This window comes from Macrobrachium rosenbergii, chromosome 45 (assembly GCF_040412425.1).
Source record: "Macrobrachium rosenbergii isolate ZJJX-2024 chromosome 45, ASM4041242v1, whole genome shotgun sequence".
Classification (NCBI taxonomy): Eukaryota; Metazoa; Arthropoda; class Malacostraca; order Decapoda; family Palaemonidae; genus Macrobrachium; species Macrobrachium rosenbergii.
The window spans coordinates 30,833,093-30,849,602 of NC_089785.1; the positions used below are offsets into that span (position 1 = coordinate 30,833,093).

Here is a 16,510-nt window from a genome sequence, read left to right on the forward strand (position 1 = left end):
GCCTATATAAAGATAGATAGGTTATATATACATATATATATATTTATATATAAATATATATATAGCCTATCTATCTACCTGTATATATATCTATATCTATCTATCTATCTATCTATAAGCAGATATAGATCAGGAACACTGACAAGTCAACGTACAGAAGTTATTACAAATTTGCCAACAAAAAGATAATTGTCAGCCTGTTTTTTGGAACCTGGCGGTAAAAATCGGCAGTTGACATCACTGGAGATTAAACCTGACTGGTGGAATGGTGAGTTGTCGTTGACATGGTTACTCTGTACTGTTTAAAAGGGGGTCTATTTAATTCATTGCAACTATGCGATACATCAGCCAATCAGAAGCCAGATAGCGCCTCCATGCGATACATCGGCCAGTCAGAAGCCAGATAGCATCTCCAACGATATCGCATGAGGAGATTTACCGTCAGGTCCAAAAAAAAAATGGAATAAATGAACAGAGATAACATCGCCAGCGGTCTCTCACTGCAAAAATAAATGCGAGATCAGATTTCAGGTCAGCGGTTGCCCAACAGAGGCTTCGTGTGACACTCATCTGCTTGCAACTTGGGCAAACGAGAGATGAGATAAAGTGGTAAAGTGTCAAGGTCTTCGGGACACTACTGTGAGTTAGGAAAGTAAGTCAGTCGTGTAGTATCTGTGTCAAGAAAGTGGGTCGGGTCCTAGAGAGCTTTCTTGCATCTAATAGCAGATATTGGGAGATGTTTTGTATGTGTGTGTTTGCGTGTGTGTGTGTGTGTGTGTTTGTGCATATATATATATATATATATATATATATATATATATATATATATATATATATATATATATATTGTTACTGAAAATGCATGTATGGTGGACTTGATTTTTTCTACAACTAAACTAAAATGATTGTCATACATTCCACATCAACAATGGAAGCCATAATTAGCTTTGATTTCCTAAAGACTGTAGTAGGGTAGAAAGAAATTAATATTTAAAGCATAACCGCTCAAGAATTACAGCATCCACGTGCAACCCTGCTTCACAAAACAGGAAACCAAGACCTCACAAGATGACCCAAACTATTTCCAATACTGACAGCGAGCGAGATGGGCAGGGAGGCAAACCATCCCTCTGAGAAGGGGGCAGGTTATATGGCAAGACCCATCGAAAGAGTTGAACCTCTCATCTGTAACTCGTGGCGTTGCATACAGCAAATCCCTCGGACTGTAATGAAGCACTAAAGAACTTTTTTTGTATTATTGCAGGCGCTTGAACGAGCTTCTTCAGGATGGACCAGCCCCTCGATCGTGGCAGGGCGTAGCTCCTGAGTCCTTGCAACTGCAGATGGAAGCGATGGTGAACTCCGTGAAGGTATGGAAGGGTAGCTTTTCAGGCTGTTGGCTGTGGGAGGAGGGCAGTGCCATCAGAGCACCTCATGTCATGTGGTGTTTAGCTACACCCATTCTTTAATCTTTTTATTTGACTTCCATTCCCATTTCCTTTCTTCAGTTTTGCTGTCCAGCCTTGCTAACTATTAAACCATGGCAGTTTTCACCCATTTCTACCTTTAGATCCTTGTACTTCAACTCCTTTATCTTCTGGGTCTCTTTATCTTGCTGTCCAACCACTCCAACGCCCTCTCTCCACTGTCTGAAGTGCTGAACGGCTGAAAGTCTGTTTCTCTACTCTCAGGGGAAGTTGAATAATTGAATGCTCGTGTCTGCGTCAGACTTTAGAGGCAGTGAGTCATAATGAAGCCTGAATGCTAATGGAGTGAGTGAGCGATGCCTGCATAGTAGCCCTCTCTGACATCTGTGGTGACCTGGGCTTGGCCATCACAAAGATCTGTGCTTGGAGACTTATCAGCTACATTCACCAAGCCCTGATTTCTGTGATGATGTTTACAAGTCCTTGATCCCACGGCCACTGGTTTCAATAGTGTTTACCCAACCAAATTCTGACCATAGTTAATGTCCCTGAACATCACTTATAGCAAAACCAGCAAAGTAGCAAATGTGTCAACAACAAATAAGCTTAGTTTGAATAAATGAACGATTGTTCCTATATAATTTAGCTGAAATGAACTGAGTAAATCAGACATACTTGTACAGTATGTCTCATTACAGAATGCATGACATAATTTATGAAACTGAAGTCATCAACTGATCTGCTATAGCTGCTGTCTTGTTAGACATAGGTGAGTTTCATGAAGAGTCATTTCCAGTCACAGGCTCAATCTTTTATCCAAACTTAAGGCTACAGTGAGTATCAAAAAACTCACCTGTGTCTAAAGAGATAGCAGCTATAGCAGATCAGTCGATGACTTCAATTTCATAAATTATGTCATGTATTCTGACATGAAACATACAAGAATGCCTGATTTACTCATTCTGTTTTGGCTAAAATACCTGAAAATTAGCAGACATTTATTTAATCTAATCTCATTTGTTGTTGACACATTTGCTACTCTGCTGGTTTTGCTGTAAGTGATGTTCAGGGACATTAACCATGGTCAGGATTTTGTTGGGTAAACACTATTGAAACCAGAGACTGTGGGATCAAGGACTTGTAACATCATCACAAAAATCAGGGCTCGGTGAATGTAACTGATAAGTTTCCAAACACAGATCTAATACAAAAGGTCTCTGGATACAGTTTAGTTTCTTAGGATCTTGCGCTCTCTTTATATAAAAATACCTTCATTTAATTGCCTTTTCTTCAGTCAAGGCACGAAAGAGCATAATTTAATTCACTTCAAGCTTTCCCTGAGATGTTAGATAAGATAACTGACTAAAAACCTGTGCGTCTGCTCTTCTGAGAAGTTTGTCTGCAAGCACTGGGCAGAAAGGGTACTGTCACTGGCTATGGAACACAGAAGCACAAATGCACAGGTTTTTAGTAAATTATCTTACTAAAATGTTAAGGAAAACTGGAAGTGAATTACATTTTGCTCTATCCCGCCTTATTTGAAGACAAGACAATTAGGTGAAGGAATTTTTCTATAGGAAACACAAAATCGTGTGAAGCTAAACTGTACTCAGAGAACTCTTGTGTAAGAGATAATATGTTCATTTTGCCTATGTCTGATACCATTACCTCAAGTTCAGATGAAAGGTTGATGCTACGGCTGAAAATGACTGCTTGTAAAATTCATCTGCGTTAAAAGAGACGGCAGCTACATCGTATTAGTCGATGACCTCAACTTCATAAACCGTCACCCGTTCTGACACAAAACGTAGAGGTATGCCTGATTGATCCATCTTGTTTCAGCTAAAATCCATGAAAATGAATGACTGATTTCACTTTGGTCTCCTTCCAGGCGCAGTTCGAAGAGAAGCTGAAATCTCTGAGAGAGGAAATGCAAGCTGAAAGGGCAGCCAGAAGTCTCCTGGAGGAGAAACTGAGTCAGCGGATAAGCCAACAGAGCAGTGTCACTACTTCGCTCCAGAAGCAGATTCGAGAGCAAAAGGAGGTACGTGCAGAGCAACGAATGCCCTGCTGTTGTGAGTACGTGTGATCTAATGCCTTATCGATGTCGTTTCCTTTGCACGTTGAAGTCAAACGAGCATTTCAGGGGGCATGAATGATTCTTAGAAGATAAACAATGTCTTTGTGAGCTGAAATCTCTTCTTTAGGAATGGTGCATTTGCCTGAATCCTGACCTTATTATAATAGATACACAAGGCTAAATCCATACTGTACACAGGGATGTTTCTAAATCTCTACTTAGCACTGAACATACAAGTGTAAACCCCTGTATAGAACAATCAAAATGTCTAAATCCTTGGCATGTCATAGACATGAAACCCTGCACCCACTCATACCAAGAATATTTAGTCCCTGTATTTAAAGATATGCAATGGATCAAACATAGAATGCATGGGAACGTGAAACTGTGGTTGTTTACAACTGTGCCACTTTGTTACCATACCAGAGGCTATCATCACAATAGCATTTCCTACAGGACTTCAAAGGCTGTGTCACATGAGCCTGTTTCGTCTCCTTATAAAGAGTGTTGTGTGAGCCTCTTTTATGGCATTTTGTCAAGGAATTGTCACTTTGGTCAGTTGTAAGAAACCTTACAAAGAAAGTGTCATATTTTTGTAATCTATGGCATATTATGAAGGAAGTGTCACACAAATGTTTCTGGCATCTTATAAAGGTGGTGTCACAGGATTATATTTCCTAGCATCTCATGAAGGCAGTATCAAGCAAGGCTGTTCAATAGCTTCTTATAGAGAGGTGGAACCTTGGTGCTGTTAGCAACTTGCTCTCAAACTTTCGGTGATGTAGCCAATGTATTTGTACAACGGTAACAAAGCCTTCGTCGCACACTTTGGCTAAAGCGGTGTCAGTGGAACATGTCTGCCTTAATTCTGCCAACACTTTGGCTGAATGATGCAAAGTTTGGTGGCAAGAAGGTAAAAGGTTCTAGAAAGTCCTCTTATATGACACAATCTTAAGAAATAGATGACCACCTGAAAGCAAATTGAAAAAGATTCCTCAGGTACAATGGAAGACATATAACCAACTGTGCATTCTTTCTTTGCCCGCTGTTCAGTGATTGCATCTTGAATGTCCGTGCATGGGTTTGAGCATGATATTAGTGAATGCCATGATATGATTATCAACATGGAAATTACAATATGAAGATGTTTGAGCATTTAACAATATGAGGGTCAATTAAAAGACACAGACCTAAAGTTTGATTTTTTGGAGCTGACGGTAAATATCAACAGTCGATATCAAAGAAGGGAATCAAGATTGGTGAAATAAACTTGTCGCTGATATGTTTATACAGTTACTTTTTTCATCTCAACTTTCTCATGGAGTTAGTAAAATCACAGAAGATACTGAGGCTAGAATGATATTTCTGGATATTCATCACAGTAATACAGTACAGTATTTGAAAAAATATGAAAAGGTGTATTTACATTTTACTTCAGCAATATACCAACCAACCAGAGGCACGATAGAAGCCTCAGTGACATCGCCTGTGTGAACTTTTACCACCAGACCCAAAAAACCAAACAAACGCTCTCTTCGACGGATCCCAAACCGACGACGCTAAATTCCCTCCCTCTCCCTGTACTTTCACCCTCGCTCGTTTCAGGCGCTGCAGGAGTTCCAGTCCTCCGTCAGGAGTCTGGAGGAGGACCAGGTGGGTGCCAATCGCTCCTTAGACAACATCGTCATGTTCGTCAAGAACATAGCCGCGGAGACGAACAAAAGTTTAGAGTCTATGCATGACAAGTTTGAGAGGCTGCAAGACACTGCTCAGGTACCTTCTTGAGACCAGCCCATAACAATATGTATATATATATATATATATATATATATATATATATATATATATATATATATATATATATATATATATATATATATATATATATATATATATATATATATATATATATATATATATATATATATATATATATATATATATATATATATATATATATATATATATACACATACATACTGTATACAAATAGTATGTATGTATATATATATATATAAGTATGTATATGTATATATATATACATATATATATATATATATATATATATATATATATATATATATATATATATATATATATATATATATATATATATATATATATATATATATTATATTGTTACACACAACATGAGTAAGAATTTAACAATAAGTTTAACTTATCAAAACTATGTAAACATTAACAGAAACTCACCTGAGGTTAGTGGTATGGCCTTTGATTCAATCGTACCTCCCACGTGGGTTCGAATCCCACCTAAAAAAGAAAGACAAAACTGCATGAAATCTGATAAATAAACTGACAAACTAACTATTCAAATATGAACTTGAAGAAAAGATGAATGCTAGAAAAGAGTTAATATACAAAGATCTACATGAGTTTTGTTGTATATTAAAGAAAGCTTATAATCTTTCAGGCGACTCCTGCTGGCGAAGGAATGGTTGAGCTAAACGCTGAAGTCGGGAGACTGAAGGTATGAATAGTGATTTTCTATACATAAACTAATTATAGACCAACAAATTTGCATAATAATTGCTCAGTGATTCACAAGCCATAACTACAAAAGTTATAAAGTGATTTTTCAGTGCTACTTTAGATTGCCATCTATGCGTCACCTAGTCTGAGGTGCTAGTACTTAACACCGTATGGTGAATGCAAAGTAGACGGCCGCATGAAGATATCCTTTATCAATATAATTTGTCGACCACACAGTACAGAAATGGGTGTCTGTAATACTTTGATCCCCGAGGGGCTAGTACTAAACACGGCGTCCCAAGGAGCTCCCGCCATGTTTAGCACTAGCACCTCGGAGTAGGTGACGCGTAGATACAAACCAATTATAGACCAACAAATTTGCACAACAGTCGTTCAATGATTCATAAGCCGTGACTACAACGAAGTCATAATGTGACAAGATGAAAATAACATGACATATTACTTTCTGAAAAGGATCCTTTCTATAAATTTCTCAAACGGCAACTTTCTCTCTCCTCTTCTCTACAGAACGACATACAAAGGCTACGGCAGGTGAGTCTGAGAGATCAGAAATGATGTGCATTCTAGAACCAGTTTTGGAAGAAGGAAAGGTTCAGAGCACCCCTTGTATCACTGCAGCTTTCCAGTTATGCAGTGAATGTGCCTCGCTGTGGAACTTCTCCCAAGTTCCAGAGGTCCTTTATTCCTCCTCACGCCGTTGGACTGTGGAACAGCCTCCCTAGTTGGAACTTGTTCAGAAGATCAAGCGAAAACACAAGGCATTACTACCCTAATACTATTCTCCTTGCATTTTAATACATTTATTATCTCTTTATCTGTTCATTAATTTCTCTTTTTCCTTTTTTAATAAGCGGGATCTCTTCTTCTTCCTAATGAACACCTTAATGTTCTCTGGAAGCTTCTGGAATTTCAAGTCAGTGGCCCCTGTGTGGTGGGCTCCTTGTTCCATGTGAATAGGTTTCTTCTTCTGAATAATAGTAATAACAATATTTAACTTCCGTGTTGTCTAAGTACCACGCTGAATAACTGACACAATTCAGGAGTTATATCAGTAATTAACTACATACTAAAACAAAGTCATTGCAGATGAAAGTTCCAAAGCCTCTCCTGTGTCCCTGTAGGTCCCTAGTTATATTCAGTGTTATGTTAATATTAATAAAACGATTATTTAAAAGCGAACTTAACGATAAACAATCGAGTGTTCTTTTGGTGCCAGTCAGTCCTAAGTTATTGGAAATGTGTCGTCTTGAATCAACACAACTGTTTGATAATACTAATTCCTAATATAATAATTATAACAATGCTGTATATCAGGTCCACAATAATATTTAGAGGTCGCCCATTCGCTCCATCCCTAAAACTGGAGCTTACATATTCACTTTTTGTATCAGTGATTTTAGTTAGACTGAAGATGAACCCATGACAGGGTTCGAAAGCTTTTGTAACTTTTTTTTTTTTTTATAAAATCAACGATAATTCACCATTGAATATTATTGTGGACTTGTTATCCCGTTCTCGATCTAGAGGAGAAAGACTTATAATAATAATAATAATAATAATAATAATAATAATAATAATAATAATAATAATAATAATAATAATAATAATAATTTAATCATTCTCATGTTTATTATCTTCCAAAGGCAACCAGCTACAACGAAAGAGTCCTACAGGAATCCGCTACAAAATCCGACGTGGACCAGGTAATGAATCTCTCATTCACTAGCGGGTCCAGAAAAATGTCATGGGAGGGGCACCAATTTTCATATTATACATAAATAACACACACACACACACACACACACACACATACACATATATATACATATATTATATATACAATGGAATGGACAGCAATCGCCTGTTCTATCAGGAAATACCGAATCCATTATCATTAAGATTATTATTTTTTCTCAAAATTTTATTATTATTTCTGTTATTTTCCCATTTCTATATTTCTCATTTATGTTATTATCTAAAACTTCAATATTATTATTTTATCATTGTTTTCCATGGGGGGGCACTTGCCCAGGTGCCCCCCTCCCTGGATCCGCTAGTGCTCCCATTTATAATAAAAATATTTATAATGCTTTCTTTCAGTTTGTAATGGTGAAAGGAGTTATTATTAGTATTGTTATAATAATCATCTTTAAGTCTGCTCTCTCTCTCTCTCTCTCTCTCTCTCTCTCTCTCTCTCTCTCTCTCTGAGCCATACCTCATGAAAATTCCAAGAATATCTAATTTTTGTATTTTGGAACTGTATTATAGATGTTTCAAGGGCATGTATGCATGTATGTATGTATATATGCTGTGGATTATTATTATTATTATTATTATTTCCGAATAGGTTATCTATGAATTAAAAAAGGAAGTTAGGAAGAAAGAATAAATGCAATCAATTAATAAACAGAAATACAATCAATAATAAAACATCAAAAGTAAAAGAATGAAAGTTCAAAAAATCAGAGAGAGAGAGAGAGAGAGAGAGAGAGAGAGAGATTCTATGTTCATTCTCCCACCTCTACTACCAAGCTTTGGAATTCTCCTCCTTCTTCCATTTTTCTGGCTTACAGTCTTAATATCTCTGCTGGGCATCACGCTGTAGGTGACCTGAGTTTGAATCTTGGGGAGAAAGTTTGCCCGGACACTGCTGAACCCAAAATGTGCTGACCTAAGCAAAACGAGCTAGTTTAGTTGTCTGTGGTCAGTCTACAGAGCTGACCTAAGCAAAACGAGCTAGTCAACCTAAGCAAAGCGAGCTAGTCATCTCCGGTCAGTCGATAGTGCTGGCCTCAGCAAGATGAAATGAACTCTTAGTTGTCTGTGGTCGGTCGACAGTGCTGACCAAAGCAAAATGAGTTAGTCATCTCAGGTCAGTCAAGAGTGCTGACCTAACCAAAACAAAATGAACAGCTAGTCACCTGTGGTCAGTCGAGAGTCCTGGTCTAAGCAAAACTGTTGGTTGACAGTGCTGACCTAAGCAAAACGAGCTAAGAGTGGTTGTTTCAGGTCAGTCAGATGTGCTGGGTTGCAGTTCCGGGCGGGCCAGCGAGACGCGGGGTAAGATTCCAGTCTAACTTTGTGCCGATAGGTCATGCAGAAGGTGAGCGAAATCGAGGCTGAGACCAAGAAGATGGATGCTCAGCTGACCGCCTTCAGCCAAGAATCCATGGAGAGGATGGACTGGTCCCTCCAGAACGTCACGAGCAAGATCAACCACTTGGTCAAGGCCTTCATCTTCCCACTGGAGGACGAGGTCATCAAGATGAGGGAGAACATCACACTCCTGGGGGAGGGGTCCGAGATAAGCGACCAGGTCAGAGAGAGGTGGACGTGAGCGTCGTACTGTAAATAGCCTGATCGCTGGGCTGCCAGTACTAGAGCTAGTGCTGGTCTTTAGCAAGGCTATGTGAAAATAACTGGCTGTACATAGTGCTCCTCAAGGCAGTGTATGTGAATATAACTACATTACTTGCACGGTACATAGTAGGGCTCAGAGGTATGTAGCACGATCACTGAGCTTCTAGTACATTAGACAAACTGGTCGTTAGCAAGGCTTTGCAAAAATAACTGGCTGTACATAGGGCTACTCAAGGCAGTGTGTGTCAAAATAACTACCTGTACATATTACTGCTCAGAGGTACATAGCACAATTGCTGAGCTTCTAGTGCGTTAGACAGCCTGGTCATTAGTAAGGCCAATGCAGAAATAACTTGCTGTACATAGTGCTGTTCAAGGTAGTGTGTGTGAAAATAACTGGTTGTACATAGTGCGGCTCAAGCAATGTGTGTGAAAATAATTACCCGTTCATAGTACTACTCAGGGCAAAGTGAGTGAAATACCCAACTGTACAAAGTACTGCTCTAGGCAGTATGTGTGGAAATAATTACCTGTACATAGTACTGCTCATGGCAACATACACAGAGCACCCACATACAATACTGAAATGCTAAGGGCTTTGTAACAAAATGTACATAGCAGTAAATCCTGTCTGCTCTTGAGGAAAGCCATGGCATCAGTAATTAGGTCAGAAAAAGATGTACATAGTAGCTTACCGAACACAAGAGTGTGTGCAGCATTGTAGTAAGCATGACAAGTGTACATAGCAGCAAAAATTGCCAATCTCAAGTAAAGCAACTGGGTAAGTGTTCAAATCACACATAGATATGTACATAATGGTGAACCATGCAGATGACAAGGTCAGAAAGTGTACATTACAGGAGACCAGGTCAAAAAGCTTTGTAAATAGCAGTATACATAGCAGCAGAATATGACCACGCTTGAGGAAACCTTTCGCATAAGTGAGTGAACAAAGCGAGATGTACTGTACAGTACATAGTAGTGTACATATTAGGTCATCAGGTCAGGAATAATGACCATGTCAAAAATAGTTTGTACATAGTGGCCTACTGTACATAGCAATAAAATATGACCACTTACAAAGAAAACCTTGGGGTAAAGGCTAAGTCACAAAGATATGTACATAGTAGGTGCTCAAAATTAGACAGACTGATCAATAAGTTGTGTTCATGTGAAAACTACTAAGAAACAGTTGCTAATTTTACTAATATGGGAACAGTAAAATAGCTTTATAACCTAGGTTAGAAGATCAATATATATATATATATATATATATATATATATATATATATATATATATATATATATATATATATTACTGAAAGGACCTCATTCAATCTGGATGGTATCCATTAGATACCATCCAGTTTGAATGAGGTCCTTTAATAATTCTACTAATGCACAGAACAATTGTGTATGTGATAAAGTTAATATATATATATATATATATATATATATATATATATATATATATATATATATATATATATATATATATATATATATATATATATATATATATATATATATATATATATATATATATATATATATATATATACATGCAGTTTGTGACCACTCTGAGTAATATAGACCTGTTGGCAATCAGCACAAACTTCCACCAATCACGATTAGCATCAGTGACTTTAGCTGGGATATTTACCGTCAGCTTCGGACAAACAGAATTTAGAACTGACTGAATTTTTTCATTTGCAGAGAATTCATGGCCTCGAAGAAGAGGTCAAAAGACTGAGTCAGAAGGTGAACAACCAGAAGTCCCAGAGCGGTACGTATCATCACTGCCTGTACATATTAAGACAGCAAAAATAATGGTAGAGTTCCTTGTTAAACAAGTGAATTTCACCTTATATTTCTTTTATTCAAAACTTATATTCATGCACAACACCAAGTATAATGCTTGTAACATTCCACTCTCAATCCACAAGCCCTCTTAAGATTCCTGGATATATATATATATAGGCTCCGGGAATCCTCTTCCTATGCTGTAACTTTCTGCATACTTCCCACTGCCACCCTTGCCTCACCTGCACCAAGGATTCACCTCTTTTCTTGTTTTCTGTTAGTAATATTTGCTCCATACAGCATCTTCTTGGCTAGAGTTTACTTTTGACTGTCCCATCCTGCGCTCGCCTCCAAACTCTGACTGAGTTGTGCAGCCTCTTTCAGTTCCCACCTATGTCTTCTGATATATCCTTAATTTCTCCCTTTACTCTCTCTCTCTCTCTATATATAAATATGACATGCCACTGCCTGAAAGTTATCTTATCTTTTACACCAAACAAGTCACTCCCTACTGTACATGTCCTTACAAAGACACCACTGTCATAACGAAAACTCCAAATCGCAATTAATGGACGTATCATGTACACCATATTTCCTCTACAATCACTAAAACAATATCAAATCCATCACTATGTTACTATAGATGGCAATTAGCCAATAACAGTTTGCATATCATTACACTTATTGTTGTTGTTATTTAGCTCGTTTTGCAATTACAGGCGGAAACACTGAATCACGGTTGATTCGGCTGGAAACCCAGGTGGGTCGCTTGCAAGGACTGGAGAGTAAAATAGAGCCCATCCAAAGTAATTTGGATGAATTAAAGGAACAAAGCCAACAGAGAGGACGCCTCATAAGTAACATGAGGCAGGAGAATGCGGCTCTTCGACGGGACCTGGAAAGAAAGATGTCCCAACTGGAGACTCGCATCAACAAGCCAGATCCCGAGAGGCCCCAAGATGACAAACCAGTCAGGTGAGTAACAACAGTCACTGGTGTGGAAAGTCATTAAAATTCCTCAGATACTTCTAAACTAACTCTCAGTCTTTGCATTGGCACTACATTTCCGCAAGGCAAGATCTACCAAGGCCCTTGCAGAGTGCCTTCTTACATTTACTGCTAGTTTTCATGATCCCCCTCCAAAGGACTGTAGAAAGTTTCGTCATCACCCTTGAAATGCAAAGGACATTCGTCAGAATCTGGCATAGGCCTTTTCCACCTAAAGCTTTTGATTACAGCCTCACTCCTCTCCACTGTGATCTCATTACTAGAATTTTCATCTGACCTCTTTGTATCGGGGGTGTAAATCTTCCCTCGCCCTCAGTGTTATCGTTTGTCAACCACTCTTCTTCTGTTTTTCTCACCACATCTATTTCATGATGAATAATCTTGACATTTCTCCTCTGTCTTGGAAGTATCACATAGTCTAAAATGGCAATTCTGCTTCCATAACATCAGATCTTTCTTGTTTTAGATGCTGAATTCTAGCTACAAAAATGTTTCTTTCTCACACTCCCTTTTCATCAAAGCAGAACATAGCTCTCAATTTTGTGGAGCTCTTTCTTTTTCTATTTCTATTCTTTTTTTTAACAGACTGAATCAGGTGAATTGATCTAATCAGTAACTCTGACCTCAGCATATCCCTGGGCCCTCTATTTCAGGTTGTAAGGTAGCTTCATGGCCTCTTTGACCCTCTTTTATGTTTGAAAATATTCCAGTCAAAATATTTGACAAATGTTGGCCCACCACTTCTCACTTTCACTCTTTGGATAACAGCAGCTCCAGAAGCCTCATTTTGGCAATTTTCACGAGTTTTCTTGAGGTTTCGGCTTTCCTTGCTTCCTGTAAACGCCTCTCTTTTGTAAGGGTTTGGTCTGAAATTGGCAATGACATCAAGTTGTCCACCAGTGGGGCCTCTCTTACAGAACTTTCACCCATTTGAGATCAATGAAAGAAAGCTGGCTTTGATTTTGTTCCTACAAAGATATGAGGTTGATCGGCTGATTTGCCCGAGATTTACTGTAGAATGTTGCTCTGAAACTAAAGCTGTAATTGTTCTTCCAAATTTGGCTAGTTATTTAAAGATTTAATGAGCTAAACAACAACACTGAATAATTACCGCTTTGCCCCCAAATCATTCACACATAATAAATTGAATTTGATGCATAATTCCTTTATTACCGTTTTTACATGAACGTACTTCCTTGTTGACAACCTTTATAGACTGCTCAAAGAGAAAAGTCATAAGGCAGGTCAGCCTAAACAACAACAGCTAAGATTCATGAAACTGAGGCCGACAGATGAATTCAGACTAATCTGTAATCTGCATTTCTTCCAGGGTATCAGGCAACAGTCTCTCTGCCTCCCCTGGGGACGTCAGCTACAGCCCGAGCTACACGCGAGTAAACAACCCAAGTGGGCCGGACGGTGGGCCAGCTCTCCCTGCCTCGCCTGGTACCTCGGGTTATTACAGTGCACCTGGATCAGGAGGCAGCATGGATGAATATACAGCTTCCAGAGGTGAACCAGGGACTCCAGGACCTCGAGGACAACCTGGCTTGCAAGGGGACCCAGGAAGGCAGGGCTCAACGGGTGCAAGAGGATCCTCCGGTGACTACGGAGCCAGAGGAAGTTCTGGAGACTATGGAGTGGCAGGTCTTCCAGGAGAAACAGGAGCAAGGGGAGTTCCTGGCAGACCAGGTGCTCCTGGTAGACCAGGTGCTCCTGGAAGACCAGGTGATGCTGGCGGAAGAGGAGAACCAGGTGGTGCTGGCAGACCAGGAGCTCGTGGGAGACCAGGTGATGCTGGCGGAAGAGGAGAACCAGGTGGTGCTGGCAGACCTGGAGCTCGTGGGAGACCAGGTGATGCTGGCAGACCAGGAGCTCGTGGGAGACCAGGTGATGCTGGAGGAAGAGGTGAACCTGGTGATGCTGGCAGACCAGGTGATGCTGGCAGACCAGGTGATGCTGGCAGACCAGGTGATGCTGGCAGACCAGGTGATGCTGGCAGACCAGGACCAAGGGGCCCTCCTGGTCCAGCAGGCTAAAAGGGGGCAATGAAGTTCTTGGTTTTGTCTCCGAGTCTGGGCCCCTTGTCTAAGGAAGGCCCATAGAATAATAATGAATTGTCAATGGCATAAGAATAACTAAGTGTTAATGGCATCAAATGCCTGTTGTGGACCTACAGATTCGCCCAAACTAACTGGTATGAAGTGTGTTCAGAGTAATACACTTCAAGAAGCAGAATCTATTCTGGTGATCCAAGAGACAGATTTATGTTCTCAGAAGCACTGACACTTTATCATGTGATCCCACATTGGTTCTTTGGTGGTAAAGCCAGTTTATCAAAATATCACTGATGGTAAAGAGTGATTTTACTTTCTAATTGTAGATGAACTCAAAGTGTACCAAACTACACGAACTCTTGGTGGCCTAATTATTATTATTCCATTTGAAAAAGTGCTAATAATGATGAAAAATCTGAACAAATTTGTTCCTTTCTTTCAAAGAAAAATTTGCCTACAGTATATACCTAAGTTATAAACACACCTTAAATGTAAATAGTAATTGCTTCTTCAGCACGTTAGCTTGTACAAAAAACTAATCTCTTTTCATTTTAAGTTTATGATAATTTAACACAGGTTAAGAATACATAAATTATTTTGTCACTGCCTTTTCTTCAACCATTCTCAAACTTATGATTATTTACTAACCACTCAACTGAAACATGGAATTATATGTTTTCCTTCTTTCACTATTTATTCTTACACAATGTCCTTTCAAGACCTTACAGTAAATAAAATGGGTATTGAGGTTACAACTTCTAGAGAAATGTTTTGGTTCTAAGGAAGACCCTGACAAGACACTGTAGTGCAGTAAGATGTTCTGTCAGAATCTAGCAGTTCATACGATGTGTTCCAAAGTCCATGGACTTTTGAATGTTGAACAAACCTCCTTGGACTTTACTCTGAACCTGGACTTTTCAAGTCTGGTGACTTTCAGTCCTTAAAGTTAGCATAACATTATGGTTTTAGAGGCAATCCACTGTAGAAGGTAATGGGAAATGCAGAAAGAGGAGATCGGGTATCAGATAAAGAGATAAATTAACAAATTAATAAATGAAAATGTAAGCAAAATATTAAAATACAAGGAGAATTATTGTATTAGGGTAGTAATGCCTTGCATCTTCGCCTGAACTTCTGAAGTTCCAATTGCAAGACATCCTTAGTAAGGAGGCTGTCCTACAGTCCAGTGGTGTGAGGAATAAAGGACCTCTGGAAGCGAGGAACATTTACTGCATACTGGTGCCGGTTTCAGAGAATCTGGTTGCTCTCTCTCTGCAGGAAAATGGTATCAGGGACCAGTTGTGAATGTAGAAGATCTCTTAGTCAGACTAAAAATAATTCCAGCCTTAAGATAACCTGCAAAGGCCTCCAGTTCACTCCAAGATACCCAGTTTTCTTCCCACAATACAGGACTCAAACAAAATCACCTTGTCAAAGCAATATTTCAATCACATGAGATTAATTGCTTTGAGGTCACTTGAAAATTATGCACATTTTAAGTTGATGATGCCAGTTTCAGTGAAAAGTTTTAAGCCTATTGAGGGATTTCCAAACTAAATTTTTGTCCTCAAAATGACCTTAGCTTCGATATTATCATAATTAAAAGAACTTAGCTTGAACTTTTGAAGTACCAATTATTCAACCACAGAATTAGGAGGAACATTCGATTATTTGGGCACAGCTGGAACAAAACTTTTTAAAAAAACTGTGTGGTCCTGTGGTACTGAACCTCACTGAAAAGGCGAGACTGTTGGAATTAACTGCTTGTATAGTCCTGTGTGGTGGATGATAAGCCTATAGCTCGGAGAGATCTGGATTGTAATGGGAGATAAGAATGATGAAGATTTTCAACAAAATATGCAGAATGAGACCAGCACTAAGATGTGGAACAAGATTTTTAATAAAACTCCAAGTTTTCCTCCACCAAATAGGAACAACACCTCATATCACAGCAACAGAAAAGAACAGAGAATTGCCTCAGGATAGACAGATCTACAAAATTCTTGAAAGACTTCGGTGCTGCTTTGGCTTGTTATGTACTAGCACCTGCTAGTACTCGACATGGCGGAAGCACCTCCCGGGACGCTGTGTTTAGTACTAGCCCATCTGGGACCATAGCATTATATACACCCATTTCTATGCGTCACCTACTCTGAGGTGCTAGTACTAAACATGGCGGAAGCTCCTTTGGATACTGTGTTTAGTACTAGCCCCTCGGGGACCATAGTATTATATATACCCATTTCTGCATGTCACCTACT

At 39.0% G+C, this 16,510-nt stretch overlaps 1 protein-coding gene across 34 annotated transcripts in view; it reads left to right on the forward strand.

The window, feature by feature from the left end:
- LOC136829866 (uncharacterized) overlaps positions 1 to 14,850 on the forward strand; it is a 20,254-nt gene extending 5,404 nt beyond the window's left edge. For 4 of the 34 annotated variants that reach the window (XM_067088885.1, XM_067088892.1, XM_067088884.1 and 1 more), the window contains exons 3-12: positions 1,265 to 1,370; positions 3,319 to 3,471; positions 5,113 to 5,280; positions 5,942 to 5,998; positions 6,529 to 6,552; positions 7,665 to 7,724; positions 9,113 to 9,337; positions 11,098 to 11,167; positions 11,904 to 12,159; positions 13,523 to 14,850. In XM_067088885.1, coding sequence (XP_066944986.1) covers positions 1,265 to 1,370; positions 3,319 to 3,471; positions 5,113 to 5,280; positions 5,942 to 5,998; positions 6,529 to 6,552; positions 7,665 to 7,724; positions 9,113 to 9,337; positions 11,098 to 11,167; positions 11,904 to 12,159; positions 13,523 to 14,231 — 1,828 coding nt within the window. In that variant the 3' untranslated portion in view covers positions 14,232 to 14,850. The remainder of the gene's footprint in view (positions 1 to 1,264; positions 1,371 to 3,318; positions 3,472 to 5,112; positions 5,281 to 5,941; positions 5,999 to 6,528; positions 6,553 to 7,664; positions 7,725 to 9,112; positions 9,338 to 11,097; positions 11,168 to 11,903; positions 12,160 to 13,522) is intronic. The other 30 variants (XM_067088904.1, XM_067088907.1, XM_067088906.1 and 27 more) reach the window with 13 other exon arrangements.
- Positions 14,851 to 16,510: the final 1,660 nt, after the last annotated feature.